This window comes from Lepidochelys olivacea (assembly GCF_965140295.1).
Source record: "Lepidochelys olivacea isolate rLepOli2 genome assembly, chromosome: 8".
Lineage (NCBI taxonomy): Eukaryota > Metazoa > Chordata > Testudines > Cheloniidae > Lepidochelys > Lepidochelys olivacea.
This window is the reverse complement of record NC_140418.1, coordinates 103,450,157-103,462,931: the sequence shown is the minus strand read 5'-3', so window position 1 is coordinate 103,462,931 and position 12,775 is coordinate 103,450,157. Positions and strand designations below refer to the sequence as shown.

At 50.1% G+C, this 12,775-nt stretch overlaps 1 protein-coding gene across 1 annotated transcript in view; it reads right to left on the bottom strand.

Annotated features, from left to right (window-relative positions):
- Window positions 1-4,063: 4,063 nt before the first annotated feature.
- LOC311525397 (uncharacterized protein) overlaps window positions 4,064-12,775 on the bottom strand; it is a 29,142-nt gene continuing 20,430 nt past the window's right edge. The window contains exon 2 of the mRNA XM_084637508.1: window positions 4,064-4,276. Within this exon, the coding sequence (XP_084493634.1) occupies window positions 4,104-4,276 (173 nt within the window). The 3' untranslated portion in view covers window positions 4,064-4,103. The remainder of the gene's footprint in view (window positions 4,277-12,775) is intronic.

Sequence of the window (12,775 nt, the reverse complement as noted above, 5' to 3'; positions counted from 1 at the left end):
TCCCCAGGGTCTGCAGAAATAACACTTCTCTACGATGGTTTCTACAGGTTCCGTTTAATAAACAGGTACTTCCAAGGCAAGTCAGTTACAGCAACACAAGGGCAGGCTGATCAGAAGGTGGTGTGCATCAGGTGGGAAGCAAGCCATGGAGGAGGGTCCCCTGGACAGAGATGGCAGGGTCACTGGGATAGAGTCTGCTTGCCGTTCCTCCTCCTCAGCCAGCTGCCCCAGCTTTAGTGGGGAGGGAGAGCTTTGTCTCTGGAAATACAGCTGGGGCCTGAGCCCCTCCCATGCTGCAGGCATAAAGGGCCAGATCCTTGCCCTTGTGCTGCAAAGCCAGTTTAGCTGGATTTTTCCTGAACCTGGGGGACTCCTCAGATGGCATGGGGCTGGCACTGCTGGCTTTCTTCATACACCCCTCCTGGGCTTAAGGGGTGTGACAAGCATGCTGCTTTGCTCTGCTGATCCCCAAATGCCGGAATGGCCCCTAGGGAGCCATTGCAGCTGAGGGCAAATTAGAGCAGCCCCAAGGCTCTTGTTTCTCATCGGGAAACATACAAGTAACGTCAAACAAGCAGGGCACAATTCCTCCCATTGTACTAGGGATGGCTTTGGTCCATTATGTCAGAAACAAGCCCATATCTGGCTAACCAAGGAGGAAAAGCACGTCCGTTTTGTCATGGAGCTCGGCAGAATCACAGACTCATTGAAATCAGCGACGGGAAAGACCTGCGAGGGCAGATAACATGGGAGATAAAGGCTGACGCCATCGCGTATTGTCCTCAAATGCTCCCACATTGGCCTGCTGTCTGCTGGGATGGCTGGCACAATCGTGAGTGTGAATTTAGTGCTTATGAAAAGGGAGGAGGGATGAATATCGTTGGCCTGAGTCACGACCAGGGCAAAACGCTCCCCCTCCCTTTGCTGATTCTGTCTCTCTGTCGCATTGTCTGCTGTCATTCTGACACCCAGGGCACTCCCCGGGACAGAGTGCGTGCAGCAGTGCCTTACAGGCAAGGAGGGCTTGGTCTATGGCACTAAAGGAAGCCTGTACATTTCCTTCTGAGGAGGCACCAAATGTCCCTCGGTCCTGACCTGAAGCACTCTTGCCATCCCAGACCTAGGACTCTTCCCCTTCAAGCCACCAGCTCTGCTCAACCCCAATCTGCTAGGCACAGAGTCCTGGGACACACCCTCCCTGTACGCTGTCCTCTCTGCAGCCTCCCCTGCTCTTCCAGGCCTGAGCAGAGATGGCCTCTCATGCCATGTGGTGGGGTAGGTTTGTAAAGTAGACCTGGTTTCAGACCCACTGTAAGGCCAGGTCCCTCCCTACTGCACCAGCTCATTCTTCAATGGCTTGGAAGCGACAATCTGTTTTCTAATGTGACTATTTTAGAAGCATTTGTTTAAATAGGGCATGAAACTGATAATGTACAAGCTGGATTGTGTCCATTATAAAGTTTGTGGATGATACCAAACTGGGAGGGGTTGCAAGTGCTTTGGAGGACAGGATTAGAATTCAAAATCTTCTTGACAAACTGGAGAAATGATCTGAAGTAAATAGGATGACAGTCAATAAGGACAAATGCAAAGTACTCCATTTAGGAAGGAACAATCCGTTGCACACGTACAAAATGGGAACTGACTGCCTAGGAAGGAGGACTGCGGGAAGGGATCTGGGGGTCATAGTGGATCTTAAGCTAAATATGAATTAACAGTGTAACACTGTTGCGCCCCCCCCCCCAAAAAAAAAAAAAAAAGCAACCATCATTCTGGGATGTATTAGCAGGAGGGTTGTAAGCAGGACGTGAGAAGTAATTCTTCCACTCTACTCCGCGCTGCTTAGTCCTCAGCTGGAGGATTGTGTCCAGTTCTGGGCACTAGATTTCAGAAAAGATGTGGACAAACTGGAGAAAGTCCAGAGCAGAGCAACAAAAATGATTAAAGGTCTAGAAAACATGACCCACAAGGAAAGACTGAAAAAACTGGGTTTGTTTAGTCTGGAGAAGAGAAGACGGAGCGGAGAGATAAGTCTTCAACGACGTAAAAGGTTGTTATAAAGAGGAGGATGACAAATTGTTCTCCTTTTCCACTGAGGACAGGACAAGAAGTAATGGGATTAAATTGCAGCAAGGGAGAGTTAGATTAGACATTGGGAAAAACTTCTTAACTGTCAGGGCAGTTAAACTCCAGAACAAATTATCCAGGGAGGTTGTGGAATCTCCATCACTGGTTTTTTTAAGAACAGGTTACGCAAACACCTGTCAGGGATCGTCTAGATAATACTTGGCCCTGCCTCAGTGCAGGGGCCTGGATTAATTGACCTGTCAAGGTCCCTTCCAGTCCTATGACTACCCACAGTGCAGGGACTGGATTACTCAGCGTGATGGGATATATGGAGTAAGAACCTGACCCAGCTGAATAGAGGCCAAACTTTCTTACATTTGATGGCTGCACAATAGGACTAGGGGAAAAAAGTTGGGGGGTTCAGTTCCGTTTTAGGGAACAGGTGTCCCAAGCCCAAAGTACCCCACCACACTTGGCAAGCTCAGCAGAAAGGCCAAACACTGCACCAATGAAACTGAGCCAGCCCCTCACGCCTGGAGACCAAGAGCTGAGGCACGTGGGTTAAGGAGAGTTGCCTGGAGAAAGCAAGCACTGACTGTGCTGTGCCCGTCGTGTGGATCGAGAGAGGCCCTCTGATCACCAGAGCTGGCTATCTATCTATCCATCCATCCATGCCCCTCTCCATCCATCCCCATACACACCCTCTACCTGGCCTACCCTTTATCCTGCCATCCATCCTCCCAGTATCTGAGCACCTTCTACGCAAAATCAATAGCAATAGCCAAGTTCTTCGTGGACTTCCTGGAGCCAGTCTCTGCTCCCTTTTTGGGGCAGGGTTTATGTTGTGGACTGTTTAGATTTTATTAATTCCCTTCTGGTGGTGGTGGTCAGTTGGGTCGAAGGGGAGAACCTTTCAGCAAATTCACAGAGCCGTGGGAGATGTTTCCTCCCAATGTTCTAAGTGATGCATGGTCCCACCTGGACCCTTCCTGGCATGGCCTGTGATGGCGCTCACTCATCCTAGCAGACACATGAGTAAGTCATTAAGAGGTTATGTCAAACCACCTGCAGGAGAAACAAGGGAGGTTAGCAGCAGGGCAATCATCTCCTTGTAGGAGGTTAAAAGAAGATCACCCTAGAGAAACCAGGCCAGCCCTGCCCTTTTTCATACAGAAGGTCGGGGCCTCATCTCCTCCTGCAGGGCTGAGCAGATAAGTCCAGTGAAACTGGCTTGCAAAGACAGTTCCCCCTGGCTCCCTTTCTTTCTGACACCTCTTGCTTTCCGGCTCACGCTTCAGAAAGCGCAGACATCCAAGCACAGTGGAGAGGAGCAGAAATAAAAACAGAGGCCCAAAATTAGAAGGTTTTCTAAAGTGTCTTCACCCCCATGCGCACAATTCAATCTCGTCAAACACAGGCAAAGGATCACCCCTCTCATCTAGCTCCTTCTTATCTGGTTTTTGCTATTCACTGTAGAAGAAATGAAAGGTTGTAAACAATTGGAGGAAGGCAGCACAGCAGAAATGAGCGCAGAGTCACTCCATGGAGTCTAACAGCGTAAGTTGCATTTTATTAGAAATTTGGCAACGCGTGGGTGTGGATTGTTTTCTCCTTGGGACCGTGGCTCTTTTCTAGTCCCTTGCCCGCGTTTCCTTTCGGTCTTTTCCTGTGGCTTTGAATCATCGCAGATGGAAGGATGCCCAGGACAGAGCAGGAGGGGTTGGAATGGCCCGGCCCCGCTCCTGCTCTTGTTCTCTCCTGGAACCAAGCAACCACTGAAGCAGACCCTGCTGCCCACACACCTTCCCCTGGCTTTAGGCAAGACCTTAGGGAGCGATGAGTTAATGCCATGTGTTCTCAGTCAGCTGCTCCTTCTCTGGGTGTTAGTTCAAGGCTCCCAGGATGAGACACACAGCACGGGCGGTAAAGTGACTTGTAACAAAAGATTAAAAAGGATACCCCCCCCCCAGCTATCCTCCTTCCCCCACCCCCCAGCCCTTCCCAGCATGCTTTGCACTCTTTGCGGTGACAGCTCATCATGTCTGCTGGGGGAGGTGGCAAGTCTCATTGATGGAGATGACCATGTCCTGGGGCTGGTGCTCGTCCGGGTGTGGCCCGGGGATCTCGCTCATTTCATTCCCGACGCTGCTGATGCAGTTGATGTCGCTCTTGTTACTGTCGTCATCTGGGCTGGGGCCAAATATCCAGTCTGGGACCAAAGGGAAAGAACAAAAGAGTGAGACACGCATTCTTAGAACGGGCTGCAGAGGACAAAGGCCTAGGTGGCTGGCCTAGGCCAGGGATCGTTCCCTACAGAATGTTTCCAGCGCTTTGTCCAGACCAGATTTAAACTCCCAAGGAATGATGCTTCTCCGGGGGAACAGAACTCCAGAGTGAACCTGCCAACTCAGTGGAGAACTTTGCCAAGATCAAGCCCAAGTGCTCAGATGCGTGGGCTACCCCCAGGCCCCAGACACAATAGATTTGACTGCAGTAGGAACAGTCATAGAATATCAGGGTTGGAAGGGACCACAGGAGATCATCTAGTCCAACCCTCAGCTCAAAGCAGGGCCAATCCCCAATTTTTGCCCCAGATCCCTAAATGGCCCCCTCAAGGATTGAGCTCACAACCCTGGGTTTAGCAGGCCAATGCTCAAACCACTGAGCTATCCCTTCCCCATAGTTCCATCCCATTGCTCCTGGAACTCATGGGGGATTTTTGACTCTCTCTGGGGCCTAGTCCCCAGCAGGGGCTCATGAGCCCGCTAGTGCTCCCAGCTTCAGGCCACACAGCAAGTTAGTGGGAGGAACAGAAATCCAGCTCTCCTGGGTCCTAGCCTAGTGCCAGGGATGGAAATGGATGGGAGGCCGAGTCCTGATAAAGAGCTGGAGGGATTCCAGTTCTATGACTCCCCCGGCCGCCCCTCAGAATGACTCCTTCTCCCCACACTGCAGTGTGACAAGCTGATATTTCCCCCCGCCCCCAGCCCAGTGCCTCTCGCAGTGACTACCCTGGAGAAAATGAGCTTGTAAGTGCCCATCCTCCGCACCAGCCCCTGACTAGCTGTCTGATGACTGCTTCGCACTCCCCAGGTAGGACTTCAGCGGGAACTTAATTCATTCGGGACATTTCCAGGTAGCTGGGACCAGGAGCTCCTTAAAAGTGACAGGGGGTCACTGGCACCCGAACCATGACCCCGCCCTCCCGTCCTTTCTCCAAGACCCCACCCACCACTCTCTCCTCTCCACCCACCTCCCCCATCGATGCCCTTACAGCCGGTAAAAAGTGATGGGACCATGGCCCCCTGGTCCCCCCTGTTCCAGTGCCCCTGGCTGGGATGCAGAAATGCCTCAGCTCTTCTCAACTGGGGGTTACAATTCAGCCTGCCCGTGCTCGGAAACTTCCCAGCTTTGGCAGGGAACGTTAGATCCACTCTGAAAGGTTCAAAGGAGTGCAAAATGCAAATTAAACTGCACCGCTCATCCCTGAGGGAAAAATAAACCAAATTAAGCAGCTCAGAAGAAAGTGTGCATCTCTGAATATCCTTTACTGCGCACGGGCCAATATTTTACGAGCACTTAAAAAGGCCTTTTCAGTGTTTCAATCCAAAGCACGATAAGATGCCAAGCAGGAGCCAAATGCTGCCTTTGCTAAAATAAACAAGCATGTATCATCCTGGTGGCCTAGGCTGAGAGTCAGTGTTATGGTTTATAGGTTGCCAATAGCCATGTGATAACTCTGTGGCTACATAACTGGAGTAAAGGGCTTAACCCTACAACCCTCATTCATGCCGGATGCTGGGTGCCTTGAATCTTCCCTCTAAAGCATCTAGTACTGAATACTGTTGCAGACGGGATACTGAACTAAATGGATTCCGGGGTTGATATAATCTGGCACCTAGAAGTAAGGATCCTAATGGCCAGGCATTACCATTTTCGCTCAGTGTGACTTTATCAGTTCTGTCCCATCGCGTGTCATTGCTGAGTGCTGTTAAACAGCTGCCGCGCTCCACACCAGAGGCGGCTGCAGCTTGACGGCTCGAGGCGCGACTCCTTTATAGGCAGCGATTTGAGAAGCGTTTGGGGATTTCCGCAGGGTGAAAGTGCCCAGGTGTGGAATATGTTTCTTGTTCAGAAGCCAGAAAGAACCCTAGTCAACTGGCCGTTTTCAGCGCAACCCATGCCAGGTGCTTCATGCTTGGTGTCTCAGAGTAGTAGCTCTCTACTGCATGAGCTAAAAGCCAGGTGACTATTAGCTAAGGTTGTAGCAGACTGATCAATCTCTAGATAGGGGTCAGCAACCTTTCAGAAGTGGTGTGCCCAGTCTTCATTTAGTCACTCTAATTTAAGGTTTCGTGTGCCAGTCATACGTGTTAACGTTTTTAGAAGGTCTCTTTCTATCAGTCTATAATATATAACTAAACTATGGTTGTAGGTAAAGTAAATAAGGTTTTTAAAATGTTTAAGAAGCTTCATTTAAAATTAAATTAAAATGCAGATCTTATCAGTTTAGTGTGATCCTTGCCCTTGCTTTTCCTTGCTGAGTTTTCCAGTGTCTGGCACGTATTTGGATACTTTAAGCTGCACACAGGCTTCTGAGTGATCAGTTGTTAACCGGCTCCGAGAGGGATAGAGGACAGATTTCATGTGTGAAAATACCTGTTCACATAGGTATGTGGATCCAAATGCTGAAAGCATTGCAAACGCAATTTTCTTCAAACAGTTAAATTTCACTGTCAGGGACGTCCAGCAGGTCAGAATAGAGGCCCCATTATCTCTCTCGGTAGCTTCAAGAACACTCTGCAGATCTCCAAACTTTGATACCCACAATTCTGAGCTTTTGAACTGAATGAGCTGCATTTCGAAATCTTCAACACCCATCCACTGTCTGCACCCCTCACTGCCCCAGGCTGGGGCCAGTGGGCCACAGCTGGGGGTGGCTGCAGACCCCCCAGGCCCCCCCGACCAGTGGCCGGGACCCGGGGCCAGCAGAGGGCTGAGAGGGACCGGCGGCTGGAACCCCAGGCTAGCAGCAGAGCCCCAGGGACCGGTGGCCAGGACCCGGGCAGCGTGAGTGCCACTGAAAAGCGGCATACGTGCCGTAGGTTGCCTACCCCTGCTCTAGATGGTCTAGGTGCCACTAGTGGGGGACAGAGGACCACACCAAGCAGGCATGGGTTATCTAGCAGCCAAGATGTCACGGGCCAGCAATTCAGAGCTTCCACATGGCTCCTTTTGCAGTCGCCCGCCATCAGAGTGGACCCTGGGCCTCCCCATTGGCGCATCACATCTAACAGCCTCCCGCCTCCTAAGGAACCATTCCCAGGTGTGCAGGGAGCAATCCTTCAGCTCCCACGTACCTCAAGATCAGAGCTAGACTAGAGGAAAAACTCTCCTGCACTGCAGCGGCTCTCCTGGGTTCATGGGACGGGGATGGGATTCCCGGGGAGGTGTGAATTTGTTTGACTCTGAAGAGCTGCTCTCCTGATTTTGATCTAGGAGGTGGATCTTCCTTTCTTGCACCTGTTCATCGATTAGAAGACTTATGATCCTCTCATCTGACCTCCTGCTTAATTCAGGCCACAGGACCTCACCCACTAACGCCTGCCCGGAGCCCAACAGCTCCGGGGTGCTCCTGACTGGCTGGGGATACGCTGAGCCCTGCCCCTAAGGATTTCAATGCATTCTTAGGCTCTACAGGTGCAATTGGGGCCAAGCAGCTCCAGTCTGACTTTTGACCCCACTCCATCCTTGCCCGTGACGGTTTTTTCCTATGTAATCAGTTTGATCCCAGTTCCTTTTTTGGCCCCTCCCCATGTTTAAAGGGTGGATCAATGTCGTCGGTGTGGAAGGAGCCATTTAGACCTCTCTCCAGGTGGTCAGATAGACTGGCCTCTTTGGCCAGTGCGGGATTCACGAGTCAGCTCAAAGCCTATGGGATTGTACAAAAGCCGTGTGGATGACCTCTAGCACAGCGCCCTGAGCTCCCTGCCGCCATGTGAATTAATGTCCCCAGGGAAAAGCAGACTAACCATCCATCCACTCTTTCCCGCTCCAGCTCTCTGCAGCCAAGCATGAATATTGCTGGCCTTCCTCCTTTGTCAGAGTGCAGAGGACGAGTGTGGGTCACACGCAGCAGCATCGGCTGCTTCCCCAGGCCTGCTGGCAAACCTGGGCAGCGATGAAATATGCAAAGTGATAGCCTGGGTTTACCATGAATTATGCAAGGTGACAGAGTAGCGTCTCACGCAGGATGACAGCCCTGGGCTGTGTTGGCTTCCATGAGGTGATAGGTACACGGGACTTGCCATCCTTTATTAGGTTACTGGTCCCCCTACTCTGTTATCCCTCCCCCGGCAGGTAACCAGCACATGATGCTTGCAAGGAAGCTGGGAGAAAAACAACTCACAATGCACCTGGCCAATTTTGCAAGGTTATACTTGAAGGCAATATTTCCTCCTGACCCTTGTTAGGAACCAATTTGTGGCTTAAAGAATGAGCGGTGATTATTCCGTACCTAATATTCATCATGCCAAATGTTAGCATTGGCCATAAAGTTATCCAGCTCTTTTTAAAAAAAAAAAAAAAATCTAGTCACAATATTTGACTCATCATCACGTAGCAGGGAGTTCCATAGGTTAACTGCATGGTATGGGGGAAAAAAATCTTCCTTTACTTGTTCTAATATTACCACTCACCCCAACTGGAAAACTGCTGAGTGCTCATGACAAAGCACATGCTGAGCTCCCCCACGGACATAAATTACACACAAAACAACCAAGCAAATGGCTCCCTACCCAACCCCCGTGCTGCAGTGGGCTGAGACAAAGTGCTCCCTGCTGATCCCGAAGAGATGGGAGGAGCTTCAGTGCCACAGGAAGCATGTGAAACACAGCTTGGATGCACCATGTCAGGTTTTCAGGGCTCATCCCATCATGTAAATGCTCTCTATTGCCTAGTCAGGCCACAAATCGAAGCCTCTTTGAGTGCTATACAGACAAGTAACGAAGGGGATCTGGGCAGCTGCCCAAACTGCTGTTTCAGGTACTCTTTTCGGAATGGCAACATTTGGGGTGTCCCCTTGATGTAGATAGAACCATCATGCGCGCACACACACGGCAGAATTGTGGCCTCTGAGAGATGGGCTAGTCCAGACTGATCCCTTTCTCCTCAGCAGGCATTGTTCTCGACACCATGAATGACAGCTTCTTGGAGCAACTGGTCCTGGAACCTACAAGGGGCGAGGCAATTCTTGATTTAATCCTAAACGGAGCACTGCATCTGGTCCAAGAAGTGAATATCGCTGAATCGCTTGGTAATTGAGACCATAATGTAATTAAAATTTAACATCCTTGTAAGGGGACAAATGCCAAAGAAACCCACCACAGTAACATTTAACCTCAAAAGGGGGAAACAACACAAAAATGAGGAAGCTAGTTAAACGGAAATCAAAAGGAACAATCACAAGGGTGAAATGCCTGCAAGCTTCATGGAAACTATTTTAAAACACCATCAGAGAGGCTCAAACTAAACGTATGCCTCAAATTGAAAAACCAACAACAGTTAAAGAACCAGAAGAAATGCCACCACGGCTGAACAGTGGAGTAAAAGTGGTGGTTAGAAGCAAAAAGGCATCCTTTAAAAACTGGAAGCCAAATCCTAGTGAGGAAAATAGAAAGGAGCATAAACACTGGCAAATCAAGTGTAAAAGTATAATTAGGCAGACCAAGAAAGAATTTGAAAAGCAACTAGAAAAAGATTCAAAAACTAACATCAACTTTTAAGTAAATCAGAAGCAGGAAGCCGGCCAAGCAGTCAGTGGGGCCACTGGATGATTGAGGTGCGAAAGGAGCACTCAAGGAAACAGCAATCAGTCACCAGGACCAGATGGTGTTCGCCCAGGAGTTCTCAAGGAACTCCGATATGAAACGGCAGAACTGTAGTGCGTAACACATCACTTAAATCAGCTTCGGCAGCAGTTGACTGGAGGGATAAAAGGGAAGGTCCTCTCTTGGATCAGTGACTAGTTAAAAAGTAGGGAGCAAAGGGTAGGAATGAATGGTCAGTTTTCACAATGGAGCAGGGTAAATAGTGGGGTCCCCCAAGGGTCTGTACTGGGACCTGTGCAGTTCAACATGTTCATAAATGATCTGGAAAAAGGGGTGAACGATGAGGTTGCAAAATCTGTAGATCATCCAAAATTGTTTAAAATAATTCAGGCCAGGGCTGACCGCAAAGAGTTACAAAGGGATCTCACAAAACTGGGCAACAAAATAGCAGATGAAATTCAATGTTGATAGGTGAAAAGTAATGCACATTGGAAAACATAATCCCAACTATACATATAAAATGATGGGGTCTGAATTAGCTGTTACCACTCAAGAAAGAGATCTTGGAGTCATTGTGGACAGTTCTCTGAAAACATCCACTCAGTGTGCAGCGGCAGTCAAAAAACAAACAGAATGTTAGGAACCATTAGGAAAGGGATAGAATATCATAGAATCATAGAATATCAGGGTTGGAAGGGACCCCAGAAGGTCATCTAGTCCAACCCCCTGCTCAAAGCAGGACCAATTCCCAGTTAAATCATCCCAGCCAGGGCTTTGATAGATAATAAGACAGTAAATATTATAATGCCACTAAATAAAGCCACAGTTTGCCCACACCTGGAATACTCCATGCAGTTCTGGTTGCCTCCTCTCAAAAAACATATATTAGAATTGGAAAAGGCAGAGAGAAGGGCAACAAAAATGATTAGGGGAATGGAACAGCTTCCAAATGAGGAGAGATTTAAAAGAGTGGGATTGTTCCCTTTAGAAAATGGACGACTAAGGGGGGATATGACAGAGGTCTATAAAATCATGACTGGGGTGGAGAACGCGAATAGGGAAGTGTTATTTAGCCCTTCCCATAACACAAGAACCAGGGGTCACCCACTGAAATTAACAGGCAGTAGGTTTAAAACAAACAAAAGGAAGCATTTCTTCACTCAACCGGAGGAGGAGGGATGTTGTGAAGGCCAAAAGTCTAACTGGGTTCAAAAAAGAACTAGATAAGGTCATGGAGAATAGGTCCACCAATGGCTATTAGCCAAGATGGTCAGGGAGGCAAGTCCGTGCTCTGGGTATACCTAAGCCTCTGACTGACAGAAGCTAGGACTGGACGACATGGGATGGATCACTGCGGAATTGCCCTGTTCTGCTCATTCCCTCTGAGGCATCTGGCACCGGCCACTGTTGGAAGACGGGAGATGGGGCTAGATGGACCTTGGTCTGATCCAGGGTGGCTGTTCTTATGTCCAACAGCAAAATTTCAGAATAAGGTGACTATTTCCTTCCACAGATTTTTTTTTTCAATAAACTAATTTGTTCAGCCTCCTTAATTCTGCAGTGTGTGGTCCCACTCCGGTCTGTTCCCCACGTTCCTGGAGGGCTCCATCCTGCTCTTTCTGATGCTCGGTGAAACCATATGGCTCTCGTCACAGTTCTGCTTTGGGGAGATCGAGGATACCGCTCGGTAAGCAGGAGAGGCCGGAGCTCTTGGGGAGCGAGCTGCTGCATGGAAAGTGGTAAAGTCACTGAGGCACCTAACTCCCATTCATTTGGGAAGCCGGGCCTTACTCCTCATCCAGAGCAAGCCAGGAGCAGGGCAGAGCTGGCAATCTCCCAATCACAGTGAAGTCGGCAAAGTTACAGTCTAGCCCTGTGTTTGTCTGTGGTCGCAGGTCTCAGCTCCCAGCATGAGAGCAGTGAGCCTAGTGACTCGGGCCCGGCCCAGGAACTCCTAAGTCCCACTCCCCTCGTAGGGCCAGACAAGCCACCTAATCTCTCTGCCCTGGAAGGGGAGAACCCCAGACACTAGACAGGTGGGGAGACGAGACGGGAAAGCCAGCGAAAGAAGCAGGCGCAGCCAGCCAGGAGAATCCTCCCTCCCGCCGACGTAATCCCGCTCCACTCAGAGCTGGGGCAGCGGCAGGCTGCAGCGTTCGAAATGCGGCTGAGGAGCGAGCCACAGAGAGCTAAACTGGATCTGTGCCCTGCGGATAAGGAGCAAATCTGGAAAGGGCTCCTGAGAAGCAGGTAATAGGTTTGAAATTATGCGTCGCTCACATGTTCTGACACACAAACACACACAGCCTCCTTTCGCTCTGTCACACAGACCCACATGGAGGTTTGTGGACAAACAAACACACACTTACAGGCATTAAGGCATGTACATCCCCCCTCCCCCCCCCCGCCTCTCATCCCCCTACGTGCCAAGGACATACATGGATCCTCAGCCCGGTTTCTCAGGGATGCTAGAGTGAAGTGGAATAAGTTGCCACCAGCAGCGTGGTCATGGCGCAAACAAACATTATGGCTGGAGATGATTTCCACCCCACCCCACACCCCCCGCATGGCAGGACCTAAGCCCTGTCCCTGACAGGCAATAAGCGCTCACACCTCCCCTTCCCAAACATCAGTGATTTATTTTCCAGTCTCAATCTGGGGGGACTTTGTGCTGCTGGAAGCGAGTCAGTTGCACAGGCTAAAGGCAGGCAGAGGGAAGGCAAAGCTTGCACGGGATTCTTCCCCTTCTTCCAGACAGCTCGGCTATCTCACCCCGCACCTGCCCTGCCGTTCTAGGCCTCAGTCTCGAACTCCGTCACATCCCGCACCTGCCCTGCCGTTCTAGGCCTCAGTCTCGAACTCCGTCACATCCCGCACCT